This window comes from Ornithodoros turicata, chromosome 3 (assembly GCF_037126465.1).
Source record: "Ornithodoros turicata isolate Travis chromosome 3, ASM3712646v1, whole genome shotgun sequence".
Classification (NCBI taxonomy): domain Eukaryota; kingdom Metazoa; phylum Arthropoda; class Arachnida; order Ixodida; family Argasidae; genus Ornithodoros; species Ornithodoros turicata.
Window position 1 is genome coordinate 16,460,624 of NC_088203.1, and position 22,813 is coordinate 16,483,436.

Consider the following 22,813-nt stretch of genomic DNA (forward strand, 5'->3'; position numbering starts at 1 on the left):
AGGACCACTGCGTACCACCCTTGCAGTAACGGCATCGTTGAGCGCCTCCATCGGCAAATTAAGACTTCGCTCCGCGCGCAAGCCGATCCAACTCTTTGGGTGGACAGCATTCCACTGGTACTCCTCGGCCTTCGTGCCGCTCTCAAGGCTGACTTACACTGCTCCTCAGCTGACCTAGTCTATGGTACCACCCTCCATCTCCCCGGCGCTTTCTTCGCTACTCATCAAGCCGCACCCATCAGTACCGACGCCTATCTGCAGCAGCTGCGTGACACTTTCCGTGAAATCCGCCCGGTTCCTCCGCGTCTTCCTTCGGCCCCCTCCCCTTTCATCCAGAAGGACATCGACCACGCGTCTCGTGTCTTCATCCACCACGACATCATGCGTTCCTCCCTCCAGCCTCCGTACCTTGGCCCTTACAAAGTCCTCAGGCGCGCCTCAAAATTCTTAACGCTCGACATCGCCGGCCGCGGAGACAAGGTCTCATTGGACCGCCTCAAACCTGCGTATCTGGACGCACCTGACAGCCACCTCCACAGTGTCAGCTTCCCCGACCAGCCGAGTACCAAATCTGACGCCCCTGTCCCACGCCACGTCCACTGGTCTCCCCACTTGGTCCGAACCACTCCGTGACTGGCCGGGGGATTGTCTGTGGCGGCTAGAAGCGCCACCGGTGCCTTGCTCAAGGAAGAAGAGAGCATCTCGCGCACACCGGCCGCTGGCTTTACCCGATTCCATTAAAACCATCTTCGCTTCTCGCCCGATCCTAGTTCCTTGTGGTCGCTCCTATCTTAGCTTCCACACACCTTATTAAATCAATCGTAGCCACGACACACCAGACAAAGGTTGAAAGCAGCAAGCAGGGACGGGACGAAGCGCCCCGTGCCTGCTTGCTGTTTCCGCCTTTGTCGCATGTCTCGTGGGCGCAGTTTTGGTTTATTATCTAGCGACCATACGCAAACCAGAGGATATCACTACTGTTATCTTGACACAAAAGGAGCTGGATGTATATCCATTGTGTAGACCGTGACTCAGCATATTTCATTACGCGAATAATTCTTGCAGTTGATTGCATGATGGTCACCACAGATACTTAGCTCAACACATTGTTCAATCAGTCCACAGAGTGGCGTAATGAGCGCTGATATGTTTGCGCATGCCTCATAGCGTATTTCCTCGTTTCAGATTCAGGCGTAGTAGCCTCGATCGACTCAAAGGAGAAGCAGGTGCGCGAAGGTTTAACACGTTGTGGGAAATGAACATTATGAACTTTGGTGTCCTGGACACAAATCTGACATCCCGCACCACCAGTGCAGAAATAGACGAAGTGATTACAACTGTAAAGGTAAAACATCTCTTGTCACTATTCCTCCCGACTTGTCACTATTTCTCTTGTCGCTGTTTTTTAGTTGTTACAAGAACTTCAACTTGCCAAGATGAAACAGGACAGTAACCACACAGGTTATCACTTCATAGGAGTAGCTCCTATTTACGAAAAGGACCCAGACGATATAATGAAGAACCATTTTGCCAGACTCATCCGGTGAGTGGTTGCCCGTTTACAGAATTCGTGGTTATCCATACCCACGCCGCGCTCTGCTGCTATGCTGGAAACCGGCCTTGCAGGACGTGGTAATATTGGGAAACTCCGTTTATGGCAGTCAACAGCGAAGCAAATTTTAAGATGACATCGTCCAACACGAAAGAACATCATGTAAAGAACACCTGCAAACGGGAAAGGCACTAGGGTGATGTGTTCAACAAAGCCAACAAAGAGTTCAACAAAGCCAAATAAATTTTAATGCACTGTGCTTACACTCTTAAAAATGAACTTCACTGCATAGCACTCTCCCAGCCAGTCATCATCACGAATGATATCGTAGCCTGCCCTGATTTGTTTAAAATGGGAGACTTCGTGACACTGAGCCTTTTCTAAGGCTTTTTTGTGACACTTATGCCGTTCATAATTGCAAATGAAAAGGCGTACGCCTCCCGTTTTCAACAAATCGGGGCAGATGACGATATCATTCGAGATTATGGTTGGATCGGAGCGTGCTATGCAGTGAAGTTCATTTTTAAGAGTGTATAGGGATTTCGTCGATTTCTGTACAGGGCCTGTGCTTACGTAGACTGATTTCTGGACAAAAAGTCAGTTTTTTAAATGTCATGTTGCGTTTTCAGTCAGTATGTCCTCTGAGCCACACTCACATAAACCGCACGACTTGTGAGTGTGAGGGTGTTCAAAGACCAGACACCTACATGACCCTCTTTTTAAGCACACCACGGACTAAGCCCTAGTATTATCGTAATACACATGCGTTAAGACTCTACGACCGGTCCGAAGGAATTCGAAAGGATAAGGGGCATTCTTCGAGGATCTCCAAAGGGCTCACAGAATAGACCGCACATATCTGTGCGTAAAGGTTTAGCGACAGGTCATTCCAGGTTATCCTAGGTAAACGTAAAAGACGGTTCTCCGCATCGCCCTAAACCTGCATTGAAAGTTTCACTGCGAAGAGGGTAAAAGAAGCGGAGGAAGTGAGCACCGCGAATACAGGAGTTCAAGCGGCTCTGACATCACAGCCTTCGTCGCTTTCAATGAGGCAACGCAAAAGAAGCTACGTGCTTACGGCTGCCAATGGGAATGGACGAAACTCAGAGCTCTCTTGCGTCTGCGCTTTGCTTGGGAGTCTTTTCGAGTGCTTGTTTCTCGCTAAGTAGGACACGTAAAATGATAATTATTTTTCCTCAGTATTCTGGCGAACCATATCTATAAAATTGTCCCAACCCCTGTATTATAAAAATGACGCCGTTTTACATTTCATATCGTTCTAACAACGCGATAAACTTGTCCATTTGATCAATCAGAGTGCGCGTTTTTGTCAAAGGCGACCTCTCAGGGTGAGAGAAAAAGCAACCCAAGACATGAAAGGAGGACAGACACGGCACGTCCGACATAACACGACACGTTCCCAAGGTGCAGCGGGAACGAGAGGCACGGGGCTGAGACACTGGACTCAATTGCACATATACATATTATACAATCAGCTTAGGGCATCCTTGATATTTTTTATTCAACACGTTAGGCGCCGAAGTCGATGAATTTGTCAATTTGACCCTTGAGAGGGAGCCCCTATTGCAGACTGTTTTGTCAAACGCGACCTCCCGGGGTGTAACGCGGGAAAGAGGTACCGGGCCCAAACACCGAGCTCAGTTTCACAATGATTTTTTCAATGATTTTGTCCATTTCACACTTGCGCGCCTTGGAGGCGATTTTGTCAAACGCCACCGCCCAGGGTGCAACAGGGAAAATAGGTACCGAGGTCTAACACTGGGCTCAATTTCACAAGTACATATCACACAATCAGCTTAGGACATCTTTGATATCATTTGATTGTTGAATGATATTAGGCGCCGAAGTTGATGATTTTGTCCATTTCAATTCCTTCAAAGAGTGCGCGCCCCGAAGCAGATTTTGTCAAACGCGACCTCCCGGGTGTAACAGGAGAAACAGGTACCGGACCCAAACACTGGGCTCAATTTCACAGGTACATATCACTCAATCAGCTTAGGGCATCCTTGATATCATTTGTGTATTAAATTATATTATGCGCCGAAGTTGATGATTTTGTCCATTTCAATTCCTTCAAAGAGTGCGCGCCCCGAAGCCGATTTTGTCAAACGCGACCTCCCAGGGTGTAACAGGAGAAAGAGGTACCGGACCCAAACACTGGGCTCAATTTCACAGGTACATATCACTCAATCAGCTTAGGGCATCTTTGATATCATTTGTGTATTAAATTATATTATGCGCCGAAGTTGATGATTTTGTCCATTTGACCCCTTAGAGTGCGCGACCCAAAGGCAATTTTATTAAACGCGACTTCCCAGGGTGTAACAGGAGAAAGAGGTACCGGACTCAAACACTCGGCTCAAGTCCAGAGTTACATATCACACAATGAGCTTAGGGCTTTCTTTAATATCATTTGTTTTTTAAATGATATTAGGCGCCGAAGCTGATGATTTTGTCCATTTCACCCTTCAAAGAGTGCGCGCCCCGAAGACGATTTTGTCAAACGCAACCTCCCAGGGTGCAACAGGAGAAAGAGGTACCGGCACCAGCTTAGGTCATCATTGATATCATTTGTTTATTAAATTAAGTGATAATATGCGCCAAAGTTGATTTTGTCCATTTGACCTCTAGAGTGCACACCCTGGAGGCGATTTTTTCAAATGCGACATCCCAGGGCGAAAGAGGTACGGGGCGCAAACTCTGGACTCAATTTCACATATACATATTACACAATCGACTTAAGGTATGTGACATCTTTTTCTTTGATCTCGCGATGTAAACACCCAATTATTATTAACCTTTTTCTTAATTAAATGATAAGGAGCGTCGAAGTTGATCAAACTACCCCTTTGACCCTTTAGAGAGTGCGACGATTTTTTCAAGTGCGACGTCCCAGGGTGTAACAGGCGGAAGAGGTACGGGGCTCGAACTCTGGGCTCAAGTTCACATACAGGGTGTCCCACCGAAAAAGGGCCAGGGGCTAAAGAAAAAAACAACAGAAATGGAACCAACTGTACGTGCTTGGCAGTTGTGTGGTCTATCCAAAAATATTTTTTTCATCGCCTCTTGTCAATTAATTAGTGCTAATTGATTTTCTAACTTTTTAATTGTCGGCTCTCAGATGTCAATGAGGAAGTTGTAGTACATGTCGAAAAGACGCAACTGAAGTGGTTCGAGGTTGCTATGACTTGTGGCTTCGTTTTTTCCCAGGTATAAAAATTTCAGAAGCCGCGCGCACCGCAGAGCGCTCCCCATAATTCGGCGCCCGCGCGCGACGATTGCAGTGCACTGTGATAGGTGTGCCGTGAAATAGGTGAAATATCTTCCTCTTGTGTGACGTGGTCCAAGGATGGCCTCCAAGCGCTAATCTCAAGGTCAATGTACGCCGGACGGCGCTGGAATCGTCGCGCGCGGGTGCCGGTTTGTGGGCAGCGATCTGCGGTCCGCCCTTCATCTGAAACCAACTTTTAAACCCGGGAAAAAACGAAACCACAAGCCATAGCAACCTCGAACCATTTCAGTTGCGTCTTTTTCGACATGTACTACAACTTCCTCATTGACATCTGAGAGCGAAACCCGATAATCAAAAAGTGCGATTAAAAGGGGCGATGAAAAAAAAAGATTTTTGGATAGACCACACAACTGCCAAGGACGTACAGTTGGTTCCATTTGTGTAGAGCACTCCCTTTTTTCTTTAGCCCCTGGCCCTTTTTCGGTGGGACACCCTGTATACATATTACACAATCGGCTTGAGGTATATGATACCATTTTTCTTTTATTAAATGATATCGAGCATCGAAGTTGATGAAACTATTCATTTGACCCTTCAGATCGTGCGCCTCAGAGACGATTTTTTGAAATGCGACCTCCCAGGGTGCAACAGGCGAAAGGGGTACGGGGCTCGAATTCTGGGCTCAATTTCACATATACATATTGCGCAGACTTGCGCCTGTTACCCAAATAAAGGAACTAAATACCGTTACCCGTTACTTCAGAAAACAGTAATACGTTACTCGTTACCAATATACAAACGTAACGAGTTCTCGTTCCTCACAGGTAACGAGTTACTTTTACGTTACCGCCGCATAGCTAAAGGAGCCAACAAACATGCCGTCAGTTGCCTTCAACTCTTTATTAATGAGGAATTGCACTTCAAAAGAAGCTGATACTGATCAGTGATCTTCGTTCTCCTTCGTGTGATGACACCTGCTGCCGAGCTGAACAGTCGCTCCGCCAAATCTGCACGGATTGCGCCACACGGAGTGCCGAAATGTGCTCCCCCGCGTTGATGAAAAGGAACGAGTAACGTCAGTAACGAGTTACCAATTTTTGTAACTGATTCCGTTACTATTACAGTTTTTTTAAAGTAACTGAATCATCACTTCGTTACCAAGAAAAGTAACCGTTACCAAGTAACGAGTTAGGCACAACTCTGATATTGCGCAACCGGCTTAAGGTATATGATATATTAAATGATATGGAGCGTCGAAGTTGATGAAACTATCCAATTCACCCTTCAGAGTGCGCGCATCGGAGACGATTTTTTCAAACGCGAACTCCCAAGGTGTAACAGGCGAAAGAGGCACCGAGCTCGAACTCTGGACTCAATTTCACATACACATATTACCCAATCGGCTTGTAGCGACAAGAACCAAGAAGCGCGGCGCAAGCTCTGCGAGCTCCGTTCTGACCGCCAGTTCAGTTTAGTTCCTTCAGTAAAACTTGTCCTGCTCACGCCTGTTGCCTCCTGCTTCCACAGTGGTGACCCGGACGTGATCAGCTATGGACAACGCCCCGTCCGTTCCAGCGGCTGTGGAGGACCAGCCCCCGCCTGTGCAAGGGGCTACGCAGAACGCACCATCCGCCCCCTTAGTATCTCACTTCGCTATTAAGGTGCCTCCGTTCATACGGCCCCGCCTGACCTCTGGTTCAGTCAAGCGGAATGTCAGTTTGCGTTGGGCCGCATCACAACATCTTAGTCGACGTCGCAAGGCGAAGGCTCCTCGATACGCTTTCCGGCGCCGCCGTTAACGGGGCATCAACCAAACTTCGCTAACGCCAAGAACGCCTTAGCATCCGCAGCGGCGTTGGCTCACCCCGTCAATGACGCACACACATCCGTCATGGTCGACGCCTCTAACCAAGCTATCGGAGCCGTTCTACAACAGTACATCGATGGCCATTGGCGTCCGCTAGCGTTCTTTTCGCGGAAGCTGTTATCTGCCGAAGAGCAGTACAGCACCTTTGGCCGTGAACTTCTTGCCGCTTTTGCAGCCGCGAAGCACTTTCGATTCTTCTTGGAAGACAAGCGGTTCATCGTTTTCACGGACCACAAACCTCTCATGCGCGCCTACACCTCCGGCAGCAGTCGCTATTCCTGGTGCGAAATCCGCCAGCTCGCTTTCCTGTCAGAGCCCAGCGCAACTTTCGAGCGCGTCAAGGGAGCGGACAACATTCCGGTCGACACCCTCAGCCGCGTCTCGTCCATCCGTCACACCCCGCTGAACCTCTCGGAATTCGCACGCTACCACCGTGACGACCCTGAGCTGCAGCATCTTCTAGCGGGCCGCTCCTCCCTGGTGCTCCGGCCAGTCCGTTTTCCAACAGTTCCTGACCCGATCTTCTGCGATATATCTACCGGAACGGAACGACCGTTTGTTCCAAAAAGTCTCCGGCGCAAAGTTTTCACCACACTTCACTCGCTTTCTCATCCTGGCATCAGAGCCACGCAGCCCCTCGTTGCCGCCCGTTATATCTGGCTCTCGATGAGCACGGATCTCCGCAACTGGGTCAAGTCATGTCTCCAGTGTCACAGAGCCAAGGTCCACCGATATACGGTATCCCCTTTCGCGACGTTTTCCTTGCCGAGCGCACCTTTCGATCAGGTACATATCGACATTGTGGGACCACTGCCGCCTTCGAACGGCCATCGCTATCTCCTCACATGTATCGACAAATATACTAGGTGGCCTGAGGCTGCACCCATGCCCGACTCTACCGCCGAAACTGTGGCGCGAACCTTTCTTTCCACATGGGTTGCCCGTTTCGGCGTTCCTTCCCTGATTGTCACTGACCGCAGTTTGAATCTCGACTCCTTTCGTCACTCACTCAGCTTCTCGTAACCAATCGCTCGTAACCAATCGCTGTCGTGCAACTGCATACCATCCTGCAGCCAACGGCCTTGTGGAGAGATTTCATCGTTCACTCAAGGCTGCCATTATGGCGTACGAAGACCCTTCGCACTGGCAGGAACTCCTTCCCTCATACTCTTCGGGCTCCGGTCGTCGTGGAAAGAGGATATCAGGTGCTCACCTTCAGAACTCGTTTACGGCACTGCGCTGCGACTTCCCGGTCAGTTCTTCGACGATCTCCATCGATTCCTCGGCCTTTTTGCACCGCCTCCGGGGTCATTTCGCACATATCCGACCGGTCGCAACTATAGCTCAACAGCCGGCAACGACATACGCTTCGCCTCACCTAAGTTCCGCTGCCAGGGTTTTCGTCCGCACGGATGCGTTACGCAAGTCCCCCCAGCCACCATACACCGGTCCGTACAGCGTCCTTGAATGTGCACCTAAGCATTTTGTCAAGAGAGCATTCCGGGACACCCCCTCTGAAACCCGGCTTGACCTGATAGCAGAGGACTACGCAAGGAAGCTAAGTGTACAGGGTGGTGCGTCATTACGTGAGGAGGAACAGATTTGGGCAGGGAGAGGACAACATATCTGAGGCGAACAATTCCCTTTTCGCGCCCCGACCTGGTAACAATACCGATAACACGCCCCGGAGCTTTCGCATAAGATAAAGAATAAGAGGTGATGTATAACTGTGGAAACGAGCATGAGACTTTCCAGATATCGGGAGATTGTCGGATGAAATTGGAAGGTTGGAGCCTGTGATAGCCTTCTGGACGACAGATTGACTAAATGAGAGTTCTAAGGGTGCAGCAAGGAAAACAGCTACGGTCCGCAGACGATACACAGACTACGTAATTTTAGGATGATACCGTCAGTATTAAGTTGGTATCAAGAGTTATTACGAGCAAAAATAGAGGAAACTGACAATTTTGCGCCAGTGAGTGCCACTTGGGCGACGATTTGGCAAAATGTCTCAAGTATATAGATTGGGCTGGTTGGTGTCAATCCACAAGCGACCAAAGAACAAACACGAAACAACAGAGCGACTTGTGATGATCTTGTCTCCTGTTTGTTATTTGGTCGCTTGAAAATGAACGATTTGACCAAACGCTACTTCGCAGGCTGTAGCATGGGAAACAGGTATGGACCGCGGACTCATAGCTATTAAGCATGGTTATACAGTCTACGTAATTAAATGATTACATCTTCGATACCACGTTTATATCCAGAGTTATTACTAAATGAAATGGATGATATGAACAATTCGGCGTCTGAGAGTGTTTTGGCGATGCGAGTGGCAATGATTTGATCAAACGCGACTTGGTTGGACCAGAGATTTTGGTGCAGAACTAAATGCATTCAGAATCGAAGGTGTATTAAATTCACAAATCCCAGCAGTGAGGTAGGAATACAGAAGGTCAACGACACACGAGGCGGTGAAGAACACTGAGTGAATTTTATTTTAGTGTATTTACAATACTGTTTATCCAGGTATAGCCGCAGGCGGATAGTTCACACGGCGATTTACAACAACACAAGAACAGACAATTACAACAGATGTTGCAGTTTCTAACTCCCATGGCAGATTTTGCCTTTCGCAGGTAGAAAAATTTTATTGGCTGAAGTGTGGGAAAGGAAAATCAGTGACGAAGCCAAAATAACATGAAAATGAGCTTTTTTCTGGAGGTTCATTTTGAAACGCTTTCGGTGGTGTGTTATCGAATCTTTGAATGACAATGCACGCCTGCCGCCCCCCGCCTGTAAAGGAAACATTTCCGTGACGTCATCCAGCGGGTGAAAGTATTTCTACCGAGGCGACATTCGTCCCTTACAACTACAAATGTAGGGTGCATCGAATGCACCGTACGGATCTTGTTGTATTCAGTTTTCTTTTCATTACGTGTTAGCGCCGCGAAGTAGCTGCGGCTATGAGCGGCGTACAGACGTCGACAGATCTTTGTTGTATTCAGTAGTATAGTTATGCGTGGAAAATGCAAAGTGCTCCAAAAATATATTGCATAGCAATCAGCGAGTTTAGATAAGCTTGAAACGAAACAACAATAACGCGGATTGATGGTGCGACCCGTTCCTTCTATCTCAGCCCATACCTTTCAACTCAATCTCCAATGTTTATTGTAGATTTCCAATAACCAGTTGTAAGTGTATCCGTCGGAAGCACGACGCACGAAGTGCAAGCAAAACAGCAACAACCGTTGCGCCTTTATTCACAGCTTTTATACAGGGTGTCCCAGAAAACGTGTCATTGAATTATAATAAAAAAACTACGCCACCTAGAATCATGCGGTCAACGGCATTTGTTCTTATTAGGTTTTTGCCGCATTGTAAAGTTAATGTCATGTACCCCAAGTTTAATTATGCAAATATTTGTGAACTGAACTCAGAAATTTGCCAAGCGAAGGTCACTTTTTTACCCCACCAATATGAAGAGCGTGCCGAATTCACTCCAATTCATGATAATTGACAGTGATATTCACGAGCTATCCTATCGGAAAAAATAGCCGAATATCATGCTTTTCGGAGCACCCGACCATAACGCGCGATGTCTTTTTGAGCGCAATCGCTCGCAGTACGACGAAAGGAGGTTCCGAAGCCAGCCCACAGAGTGGTAGTAGAAAAAGTAACAGTTCCTAAAATTTGGAGAGGGAAAGCATTATCCCAGCGAAAGTCGGACGTGATAAGCCATGTCTGCGTTATCTCTTTCTGCGATGCCGGGGTGGGCTGGGTTTCCAACCTCCCACCAGCTCCAGTGGCGCAGTGGTAACGCGTGCGCTTGGAGACTGGGAGGTCCGCGGTTCGAATCCGCGGGCCGGCTGTGCCGTCTGGGGTTTTTCCTGGGTTTCCCTCAGATGTGTAATAGGCGTATGCCGGCACAGTTCCCCTGAAGTCGGCCCATGGACGCAGCTATCCTCCCCCCGAGCGGATTCCGCTCGGTCTTCCACTTCACCCTTTCCTCTCCTCCTCTCCACCACCTTTCCCTTCCCGAGAAACATGCCGCCTAATCAGGCAGGCAGACCTCTCGGGTTCCTCCCAACGAAACTCCTCCACCTCCTCCAACCTCCTTTCGTCGGACTGACAAAGATTTCGCTGAAAAATTCATCGTGCGCTATTCTGTGCTACCTCCGTAGAGCATGATGTTCGGCTATTTTTTCCGATGCGATAGCTCCTGAATATCCCTGTCAATTATCATTAATTTGAGTAAATTAGACACGCTCTTCACATTGGTGGGGTAAAAAAGTGACATTTACTAGGCAAATTTCAGAGTTCAGTTCGCAAAAATTTACATAATTAAACTTACACGACATTCACATGAGGAGGTGGCAAAAACCCAGTAAGAACAAATGCCGTTGACCGCATGGCTCTAGGTGGTGTAGTTTTTCTATTATAATTCAATGACACGTTTTCTGGGACACCCTGTATACACACACACACAATGGGGGAGGACATGTACAAACAAGACCACGTGAAGTCGCTCAAGGTTACACATTAGATATGCTACGCGCTGGGCTGTTATCAGCATACCGATACATCTCCCCTTTTTTTTTTGTTTAACCGTTACACATCTAATACTAACTCATACATGCAGACAGTTTAAAAGAACACAACTATGTATACACGAGCCTGTCCGGTGGACGTCTTGTCCTGGATGACCTCCGTAGACAGGGCTCTGAATCCTTCCCATTGTCACATGAAGGTAGACACTTCTTGGAAGGTGAGGCCGATTCGGTTACAGATTGCGAAGAGTCTTCAATCGCTGGTGGTTCAACTCGATGTCCGTTTTCTGGGTGGCGGGTTGAATCCATGTCCGGGCGTGTAAGAACGTACCGTTCGGGTGTGGGCAGAAGATGTCGATTTCTTCGTAGCGGTCTGTTGTCTTCAGTGACCACCTTGTATGATCTAGGTGCTACGACATCTTGTACCTTTCCCTTTAGGGTCCAGGCTCCGTCCTGTAGTACGCGTACATGTTGGCCAGGCAACAGCGGTTTAAGTAGAGTGCCTATTGAGGAATCTTGTTGATGCTTTCGGACTTGTACTTGCGTGGTGCGCCTAAATTCTGGAAGCCGTGTGCGCAGTCGCCGGCCCATCAACAGCTCTGCTGGGGAGTTGCCATCTTCTTGAAGAGTGGTCCTGTAGTTTTTCAATATTCTTTTCACAATCTGTACTCCTGTCTCAGCAAGTCCGTTCGACCTTGCAAACCGAGGGCTTGAAGTCACATGACGAACGTCGAACAGCGAGGCGAAGTCTCTGAATTCCTTTGACACGAATTGAGGTCCATTATCGTAACGCACTTCCATGGGGATACCATGTCTTGCGAAGACGCTGGCTAGCGCAGTAACGACGGTACGCGCACTGGTGTCCCGGAGCTGTTCAACCTCAGGATAGTTCGACGTCGCGTCAATGACAACCACATAGTTCTTAGATGCATATTGGAACAAGTCTACTCCTACGCGATGCCATGCATGGCTGATTGGGAGTAGGTCGCATTATTAGGGGTTCCTCTTTCTGACGATACGCATACCGCTTGCATGCGCTGCATTTTGATACCATTTCTCTAATGTCCGTGTTCATTCCAGGCCAAAACATGAGCGAGCGAGCGTTAGCCATGCACTTAGCGACTCCTAAATGCCCCTCATTAAGGCGCGTCAAGATCTCTCTGCGGAGCGTTCTAGGGGTCACCACCTTGCAACCTTTAAACATAACACAGTTTACACGGGAAAGTTCCGATTGCAATGCTTTGTACTCTCCTTGCACCTACTCGTTGTTTTCCAACGCTGCCATTACATCCCGCAGGCACAAATCCTTCTCAGTTTCCTCTCTAAGGCGTTTTAGAGTCTTTTCACTCACCATCGTTAAAAGAATTGATACTGCATGCACCTCTACGTCGACATCCACGCCCCGAGCGGTTTCTGTCACTAGTGGTGCCCGAGGCAGTGTGTCGGCCAGCTGCAGGTGCTTGCCTGGAACATAATGCAGCTCATAATCATACTTCATCAGACGTATAAAGAAACGCTGCAACCTTGGTGGCATATCGCCAAGCTTTTTTCTTGGAAATCGCAATGAGAGGCTTATGGTCAGCTTCCACAGATACTTTTCGGCAGTAAATAAAGTCATGGAATTTTTCACAACCGAACACATTACCAACAGCTTCCTTTTCGATTTGTGAGTACCTGCCTTCAACTTGTGTGAGTACCCTCGAGGCATATGCCACAGGTTGCTACACGTTGTCATGAAGTTGAAGCAAGGCCGCACCAAGTCCGAACTGAGAGGCGTCGGTGGAGACCATAGCTTCCATCCTCGGGTCAAAGAGCCAGAACCGGTGACGAAGCTAAGGAGTTTCTGAGCTTCTGCCACTCCTCTGCGTGGCTCTTTGTCCACTCGAAACAACATCCTTCTTTGAGAAGATCTCTCAGGGCGACAGTTCTCTGTGAAAGGCAGGGGATATATTTTCCGAAGTAGTTGGCCAGTCCAAGGATACGGTGCACACCCTCCTTATTTGTCGGTGCTGGCATATCTAACACACTTCGTAAAAGTTCCTGGTCTGGCTGTATTCCTTCCTTCGTTATCCTTACTTATACATAAACACATATAAAACACATACTTATCGGGGTTCAAAGTTAAGCCTCCACGCCGACACGCTTCAAGTGCCCTACGCAGACGTTCGTCGTGTTCTTTACGCGTGGTACCCCAGACTAGCACGTCGTCAATGTACACTCTGACGCCGTCTAAGCCGTCCAAGGGACTTACCCAGTCAGGTGGTTCTTCCATCTTTGCTATGATGCCCTTTGCCTCCATCCTGTCCAGTTCCTCCTTGAGAGGTCTTTTGAGCATCTGCGGTACCCGGCGCGCTGACTGGATGACCGGAACTGTCCCTTCCTTCAACACCATCTTGTATACTTTCTTGGTGCATCCCAAGCCCTGGAACAAATCTGGAAACTCCGCCGCTACATGACCGTTTGAGCAATCAGCACTTGCCACAGCGTCTACGCAGATGACCAGTCCGTATAGTCTGCACGCCTTGAGGCCCAAAATTGCTCGACGAGCACTTGTAGTCACAAAGAATTCCAGATTTGCTGTCACTACCCTTGATCTTCGTGCGCAGCTGTGCGGTTCCGATGTGGGAGATAACGCCGCCGCTGTAGCTCCGTAGAACTGCTGCCGTCGGTTTGGTACGAATCCCGGGGATTATCTTCTTGAATACAGACAGCGGAAGCAGGTTTGCTTGTGATCCCGTGTCAACTTTTAGTCGCACGTCCTTCCCCGAGATAGCAGCCGTCATCAGCCAGTCGTCGCGGTTATCCCTGCCATTGCAGACTTCCAGCACATCAAGGCCGTCGCTATCTGTTTCATCATCTGCGAGATACACTCCGTCAGCTACCTTCTGCCTTAGTTTGCAACATACAGCAAAATGATTCCTCTTTTTGCACTTGCGACCAGACCTCGGCGAAATCACGCATGATCGCGATAACCCACAATAACCGCGATCACGATCACCAAAGGGATGAGTGTAGCTGTGATTGCAATCGTCATTGAAGTGTCCTTGCGGTGATCCCGGCGCGTTGGAATAACATCAGGAAAACCTGCGGTGATCGCGAGCGCGCTCACGGCAGTTATCTGTATTTCGTGATTCCTGTATTGCTATCACAATGCCGCGCCTCTGCAGGCACTCATGGGAATTACAATGCGATTGCGATCAGGCTGTTTTCTCTGAGCGCGATTAATGCGTAATCGTGTTCATCACCGCGATCATGTTGTTCGGTAAAATCGCAAAGTATAGGGACGCGCGCACTTGGGCGCGTTCGCAACGCCGTGTGTTAAGTCCCCTCCTGGCTAGTTTTATGTTATGGTTGATGGTCTTGCTCCGCGGCTGTCTGCCCTCAACATCCCCTTCCCTTAAAATTTAAATATAAGAGGCGATATTTGCATAACGCTTGCCTTTGGATGCTTTCAAAACTGTTGCTATCATCCTCCGATGTCTTTAATTTTTCATATCTCGAATTCGCCGATCACGGTGTCGTTGTGAACCTGCTGCCCGGTGACCAAATGTCTGTTGTCACGATGCTAGAATTTTGCAATGTCGGCATGTGGTGATGGTATGTGTCGTTCCCTGCTTGCCACAGTTGGCTTCGCGGCATCGGCATGTAGACATACTAGAGAGGGCCAATGGCGCCGTCAGTTAGGAAATCTCTGTCATAATTGGTAGCTTACATTGTGCTTCTAACACCAATTATTTATTCAGCGCGCAGAAATGCATGAAGGAACAAACATCCTAACACTGACATTGAGAAATACGTGTAGCTAAGTGAGCTTTTAATGGCTACGTCGTGGAATTTCTCCGGCTTCCTGCCCATTTTGACCCCTTCACGCTTTCAACAACGAAGATTAGTTTTTCCACTGTAGTCTGGAGAAGCGAGGACCGTCGCGCCCTTTGCATTGCACCGGCCACCGAAATAAGGCGTTCGACGCCACCGGAAGCGGCCGGTACGCCAAAGCAGATATCCGCTAGACTACTCAGCTTAGGATATCGACTGGTGTTATGTTTCCAAAAGGTGCAGACATCTTGCTTGTCCCAGTCCTCTGCAAGAAACTCGTCACGCTCAGACGTCTGCCAAACTTCAGGCAACGGGAGCACCGTATCAAGGACACCGTAGATGCTGAGTGCCCTAGAGAGATCCACAGCGTACTCTGACCATGCTCGGAATTTCCCACTATTCTTCCATTTCCAATTTTTCATTCTCTTTTTTTTTTTTGATTGCGTGTTTTTGTTTTTTTTATTTCGACGCGAAGCAACTGTGGCTATGAGCGGGGTACAGACGTGGACAGATGGAGAGAGAACAGCAGGAAAAAGTGGGGTACAGGGGGGGGGATCAGCATGCGTCGTGGGCCGACTTCAGGGAGAACTGTGCAGTCTTCGTAAAACCCAGCGAAAACCTCAGCCAGCACAGCCAGCAGTAGGATTCGAACCCACCACCTCCCAGTCTTCAGCACGACTTTGGCTACCACCACCGAGCGGACGCCTTAGCCCACTCGTCCATGCCGCTGGTCCTTCCCGATCTTTCGCGTGTTACAGTGAAGGCACAGCATAAATGTTCGTGCCCATGGTGTGCGGCTCATAAACGGGATCAGACATGATTCTTCGCTGCTGCAGCAGCGGCGCAACAGCTGTTGCCTGCACAACCCCAGCCCAAAAGACCCCACAGCTGGGCTCCAACAACTTTTTATTGCCATTGCGAACATTGATTTGCCTATTTTGGGCCCGAAAGCACAATCACAACAGGAAATTTACGCCCTTCCTGCCTTTGCTTTGTGCAAGGTGCCATGTGCCAACAGCGCAACTACATGGCGATCGCGTGAGTGCGATAATGTCACACGAACGGCCTTTGCCTGATATCGTGATCGCACTCATGCAGTCACCCTCATGGTGATCGCAGCATGCGCGATCAACTCATTCGTTCGACGTTGTGATTGCGATAAACAGTGGCGCGAGGATGAGTCCGATCCAGTATCGCGCTCATGGTGCACAGCAGTCACGCGCCATATCAGCCTGAGCGTGAGCGTCAGTCGGCTTCAGCCTCCCGCTCGCCTTATCAGATCGCCTTATCGTGAGTTCTTTCGGGCCGAAATGCCGAGCTCTGCTTGCGACACACTTTCCCATACGCGGGGCACTTCTTCGGTTCATGATTACTGTTGCATTTTTTGCATCTGCTGCCACCGCATTTCCGTCGTTTTTCTTTCACCACTGGGTCTACCGACTTGTCAGTTTGACTCCAGGCCTTCTTGTGTTCTTCCGTCAATTCGGCAGCTTTACATATTTGAACCGTTTTTGTTAGGGTTAGGTTCTCTTCACGCAAGAGCCTCTCGCGCAGACTTCTGTCTAGCACCCCGTACACAATTTGGTCCCCTATGAAAGAATCTGACAGTGTCGCAAAGTTACATAATTGAGCTTTCAGTTGAATGTCTCGGTAGAAGGATTCGAACTGCTCACCTTCACCTTGCATGCGACACCTGAGCGTTCATAGGTTTCGTTACACTTGGGGGTGCAGTAGTCCTCGAAACCTCTGAAGCACTGTCGTGTCAGGAGTGGGATTCGAACCCACGCCCACATTCGTGGACCAGAAAAACTTCCACCGCTTCCGGTCCGGCCACATGGAGCAGCGTCGCTATCTTCTTGTCTCCTTCCCTTCAACCTCTGTTGCCTCGAGGTAGAATTCCAACCGTTGTTGAAATTTCCGCTACGTTTCCAGACAGTACTAGCGCATCCGGCGCACGAAGCCCGTCCATGGTAGCTGCTCCGGTGTGGAATACCCCACTTCTGACACCATGTACCGTAGGAAGCACGACGCACGAAGTGCGAGCAAAACAGCAACAACCGTTGCGCCTTTATTCACAGCTTTTATATACACACACACAATGGGGGAGGACACGTACAAACAGGACCAAGTGAAGTCGCTCAAGGTTACAGGTTAGATATGCTACGCGCTGGGCTGTTATCAGCATACCGATACAGTATGGATCCATGTTATGAAGACTGGCATGAGATTGAGTATAGCCTGTATAGGGGACTAGAAACTGGAACAGGGTAGAATATCGTCGGCGGCGATTAGACACCCCAACGTCAAAAATCAAGTCAAGTTGGTCATTCGCAGATTTGAAGATAACGCTAAACAAGTGCTACGCGCCCATGATTGCATTATTTATTTCTCACTTAAGATGAAGCAATGCTTAGATCAGGGTAATCGGGACTCTCACCCACGCGGGCCGCATGTGTATGGCTTGCAGTCAGCTATTCTATGCCTCGAGGGCTCTTGACCACTAAATAGAATAAAGCTGCCCCCCCCCCCCCCCACCACCACCACCAATAATGAAGAATTCGGAATGAAACCAGGATTTCAGGCATTGTTTTTACCCTTGCACGGTGTAGAGCTGCTCCTGTCGACGTTAGGAAGTACATTCACATTCGAGCAGTTCTTGTGACTCATGAACCTCAACAAGTAGTTATAGCGATCTGGTCTGAACGTGCGTTTTGATAAACTACACTGTAAGTAATATAAGAAGTAATAGTGGAGACAAGTTCAGAGAATGGCATCATCTTAATTATTACACTAAGTTGATGGGCTTGCAGCATAGCAGCAGCCTCTCCGGATATCATGCGCGAAAAACTATACGGAGCTCAGAGAGGCGCAGAGAAAAACAAGAAAAAAAAAGAGATGGAGTAGTTATGTACGAGGGTCATTGTGTGAAAATTTTTAATTATTTCTCTTTCCCTGATTTTTTTTCTTTTTCACGGTGAAAATGCAAGCAAAATCAACAACGCAGTGTGTAAACCGACAATTTCAGTGGTCCTGAACGTTGGGATAATCGTTCGTGAAGAACTATGTACGAAGAACTTGAGACGCCTTTCAAATTTTCAGTGTCTCATTTGGAAAAGAAGCTCATTTATTTCTGTTGGTGTTGTCAGGTGAAGTTTTTCATTGCTGAATTGTATATGCGAATGCCTAATAACTATACCGCTCAGCTGTTTACGCTAAGGTACTTTGCTATAATTGCGGTCCTTTCCAGAGGTTTCATTACCCCCACCCCCCAGGGAGGTGTACACTCCCCCTGAATTTTTCAAACCACTCCCCTGTAATTGATGAGATTTCCTGATACAGCATGGCCACCAATACATATACCCATAGGTATGTGTAAGAGAAGAGTTGCCCGCTAAGAGCCCCATGTTATATAACGTGTAACACGTTACCCCCCCCCCCTCCCCCCCGTTATTGTAAGAGTCCCTTTGGCCCGCTTCTTGCGTCGCCGTTGGCGCCAGAATTCCGCTGCTATATGGGGACTCGAAGTGAAAGTGACCCACTTGCTGGACACGCTTTTGTGGGCGTCAATAGGTAATCCGCTGATCCCTAAGCACGGGGGAAACTGCGACGTGTTCAAGATGGCGGATGGGCCCGGAAGATTAAGTTCAAGTTCTCGGTATTTTCTCACGTGCGCAACCCGTATTATTTAAACCAGTTAAGTGTTTGGTTTCGTTTTCATGTATGCTTTTTCATTGGAGCGCGAGATTGTTGCGCAGTGGGCAGTTTCGGCCTACTTAAGCGGCCGCATGCAATTCGGGGGTAGCTTGAGCGGGGGCATCTGCCGCAGGAACGTCTAGACCCTGGTCATCGTCGCCCAGCCCCGCCGAGCTCATGGTCACCACGCTGTAAGATATTTGCCTTGTACATAGTGTAATTAAACCTTGTTTTCGTTTGTGATACTTCGCTTGTCGGACGTCTATCTTCAAGTCAGCCGCCGCACTCTGAGCACATCCGAATCTTCGTGGAGGAGACGAAGGAGAAACTTTACTGGCGCAGTCGACAGAATGTGTTCGCCACCGAAGAGCTGAAACAAAACCTGGACGGACAATGGAGATCGCAAGGATGAGCAACAAGGAGCTAGGCAACAGCGTACGTCAGCGGACTGTTCAAGGAAACTGAAAGAACAGCTCCAGCACAGAGATAGTAAGTGAGACCGGGCAGCAAGAACTGTCTGCGCATCAGTTAGACGTCGGGCCTCGTCAGTGAAGGGGTTCAACTCCGACGAAGGCGAGGAGATTCAGCGACGTGGGCTATCTGTGCAGCAACCAGGGAAGCGTCGCATCTGATCAAGAAGGTTACTGCAACTTCGACAACGGCGACGAAGTTCATCGGCAAGGAAGCTACGGAACTGTTTGAAAAACCAGCAGCCACGAGAAGACCCAACGAACGAGCAAAGAACACCGACTACTTCACGAGGTAGGTGATAGTCAGTTGCTCGGAGGTCCACTTGTTGTTAGCTTTGCCGCGTAGGGTAGATAGCTTTCGTGTGCCTCGGTGTTGTGGTGTGGCGGGTGTGTAAGTTTCTCACTTTTCTGTATCGCCGATAACGCTTTATAATATCTGGCTTTGTTGAGTAACAACGCTAGGGGAGGATAACTAGGTGTCGCGCATTAGTGGATGTTGACGCGCAGTAAAACCAGAGAACAGGCAAAATCAAGGGCAAAAATGGCAGAGGATGGAAATCGGGGTATTTCCAACAGCACTAAAGTGAGAGCGCAGAGATTTTGCGACTCCAGATAGAACTGGAGAGGGAACGCTCTCGTAGGATAGAGCTAGAAAAATCCCGAGATGACCGCTCAACCTGTAGCGAAACGCCATCCTTGAGAACGCGCGAGGAGAGTCTGAACTACTTTGCAAAAAGGCTAAAAAGTGTCCTACTCCCGCTACCGGATGACCGAGAAATTCCAATGTGGTTTGAAGGGGTCGAAGGTGTATTCAAGTCATACAAGGTGCCGGAAGAGGTGCAGAGCCACCTTATTTTGCCGCTTATTGCTAACAGGGTAGGCCACCTCTATTCCAAACTAAGTACAGAAGACCTAGATGACTACAAAACGGTGACTACAAAACGGTGAAAGAAGCCGTGCTGGCTGCACTCCGTCTGTCGCCCGGAGAATATAGGAAGCGTTTCCCAGAAGCCGCCAAAGCTAGGGATGAGACATGGTCGAATTACTGGGCAGACTACGAAGCTACGTAGCCGCGTACGCGAAGGCGCGCAAAGCGGAAAGTTACGCCGACTTAGTCACATTACTAATAGCCGACCGCTTTGTAGACTCCTTGACGGAGGAGGCGCGACAGTTCGTCACCCTACAGCTAACCGACGTCAGACCATCGGAGACTGACCTAGTTAGGGCAGTCGAAAAGTATGAGGACGCGAAAGGAAGGGGAAGCGACGTTCTAAACCCGAAAGACAGAGGCGTTCCAGACAGGCGTAAAGAGGGTCAGCGGGAGAAAGCGAGATCGGACGAAAAAGGGTTCCCCCAGAGAGGGAATACAAAAGACAGGCAGGAGGGAAAGAGTGGGTTTTCCTGTTATGTTTGCCGTGGTAAGCACTACGCTCTGTATTGCCCTAAGAAAAAGGTAGCCGATTCAGACCAGACGACACCCAAGGTGCCAGACAATAGAGATGCTAGTCACAGGCGCGTAAGCAGGGTGGCCGTGGTCAAAGACGGCGGCAATGATGAGTCATCTATCGGTCCGGAACCGGAACGCAGTACCACCATGATCGCGAGAGTCAGCCCTGCCGCAACGGGAGCGAAGGAAAATTTTGCGCTTTCCAGTCGAGAAGTAGAACTCCAATGCGGAGCTCGGAAATTTCGTGCGCTTATCGACAGTGGTGCGGACGTAACTGTCGTCAGGGCCCATCTTTTTCCGGAACACGGGGACGACTCACGGAGCAAGTTGTGGTTAGAATCCGCGTTTGGACACCAGGTGGCTGCGGATCTCGGTGTCCTTCCGGTTAGGCTAGTAGGCACGGACGACGACCACGTGGAGGTCAACCGGACGGTACCGATTGAGTGCGCGTTCACGGAAAAGTTAGCGGGGGAAGTGGACTGTTTGCTGTCGCTGGAAGCATGGGATGCTATTCAGAACGCGCAGAAACGGGAAGACGCTTGTACTGTAGGCCCAGCGCAGCGGGTCGAGGAAACAGACGCAGAGGACGAGGGATTAGCTTCCCTATTTGACGTAGCAGAATCAGACGTCCGCGAGGATTTCAACGTTGTGACGGTAAACGCGGTGCGATGTGAGCCCGAACAGACAGAGGACCGTGGCAACGCGAGAGGGGAATTCAGGACGGCGCAGCGTAACGACAGTAGCCTCGCAGACGCTTGGTCAAAAGCGAGGGCAGGTACTCACGGCTTGTCGATAGAGGACGGGATTCTCTATCATGCCGATACAGTAATTGGTCAAAAGGTAAAGCAACTAGTACTGCCGGAAGGCAAGAGGAAGCAAGTACTCCAGCTTGCGCACGACACCCCTTGGGGAGGGCATTTGGGCATGCGTAAGACGCTGAACCGGATCAAAGCTAGCTTTTATTGGCCGGGAATCGAGCGAGGTGTAAGGGAGTACTGTGCGACCTGCCATTGATGCCAGATCAACGCCGACAAAAAGGGAGCCGACAGGGTGCCGATCGCACCGCTCACGAGACCGGAGTACACCTTTCAGGCAGTTAACGTTGACGTTGTTGGCCCCTTTGAGACCGCGTCAGCCCGCGGGCATAGGTACGCCCTCTGTGTCACTGATTTGCACACCCGGTGGCCCGAGGTGGTATGTTTGACCTCGCCGACCGCGCGAAAAACATGCGACGCGCTGCTCGAGATATTTTCACGAACAGGCATCCCCGAGACATTGTGCTGCGACCAAGGCACTAATTTTAAGGCGCAACTCACCCAGGAATTCCTGAGGCGAATAGGGTGTTCACCGCGTTTTTCGACAGCCGAGCACCACGAAAGTAACGGTGCTGTCGAGAGGTGGAATCGTGTTTTCCGCCAGATGCTTTTTCATATTGTTCGGGACGACCCTAGGAACTGGGACAAATTTGTGCCCTTTCTCCTTTGGGCATACCGCGAGGTACCACACGACACAACCGGTGTGTCACCTTTCCAGTTATTGTATGGCCGCCAGCCATCGGGGCCATTAGCCGTATTTAGGAACACCTGGGAAGGGCAAGTAGGCGTACCGGATCAGCTTCGCGAAGCTCCCGCAAAGTACCTAGACCAGTTGAGGCAAAAATTTAAAGCGGCCGCGGAAACCGCTGATTTGATCACGGAGAAACGTCAGTCCAGTTACGCGGGGCTGTACAGCCGCAGAGCAAAAGAGAAAGAGTTTCCACCGGGAGACCAGGTTATTGTATTCGATAACAACAGGACGGCAAAACACCAGCCGAAATGGAAAGGCCCTTATCAGGTCCTTGGGAAACGCCGTCAACATTCATACGAAGTGCTGACCAACGACGGTAGAACGCGCGCCATCCATGCCAACAATCTTAGGGCATACCATGCAAGGGTCAATCACGTGGGGGTTATCTTCCAGGGAGAGGAGGAGTTTGGGGAAGTAGATTCCGCGCCGACGGGGAGAAGGGAGAGGTATGAGTCAGTCTTGCCTCCCGAGGCTACCTCACACCTGCCAAACGACGAGGCTTATCAAATCCGGCGACTGTTTCAATCTTTCTCATCAGTGTTTACGGATGTTCCGGGAGTTGCCAAAGTAGGCGCTCACTTAATAAAACTACGCGACGG

The 22,813-nt window shown here is 49.4% G+C and overlaps 1 protein-coding gene across 1 annotated transcript in view; it reads left to right on the plus strand.

Moving 5' to 3' along the window:
* The window catches only part of LOC135387752 (uncharacterized), a 155,426-nt gene that overhangs the window by 81,073 nt on the left and 51,540 nt on the right, over positions 1 to 22,813 (plus strand). The window contains exons 6-7 of the mRNA XM_064616850.1: positions 1,186 to 1,345; positions 1,410 to 1,543. Coding sequence (XP_064472920.1) covers positions 1,186 to 1,345; positions 1,410 to 1,543 — 294 coding nt within the window. The remainder of the gene's footprint in view (positions 1 to 1,185; positions 1,346 to 1,409; positions 1,544 to 22,813) is intronic.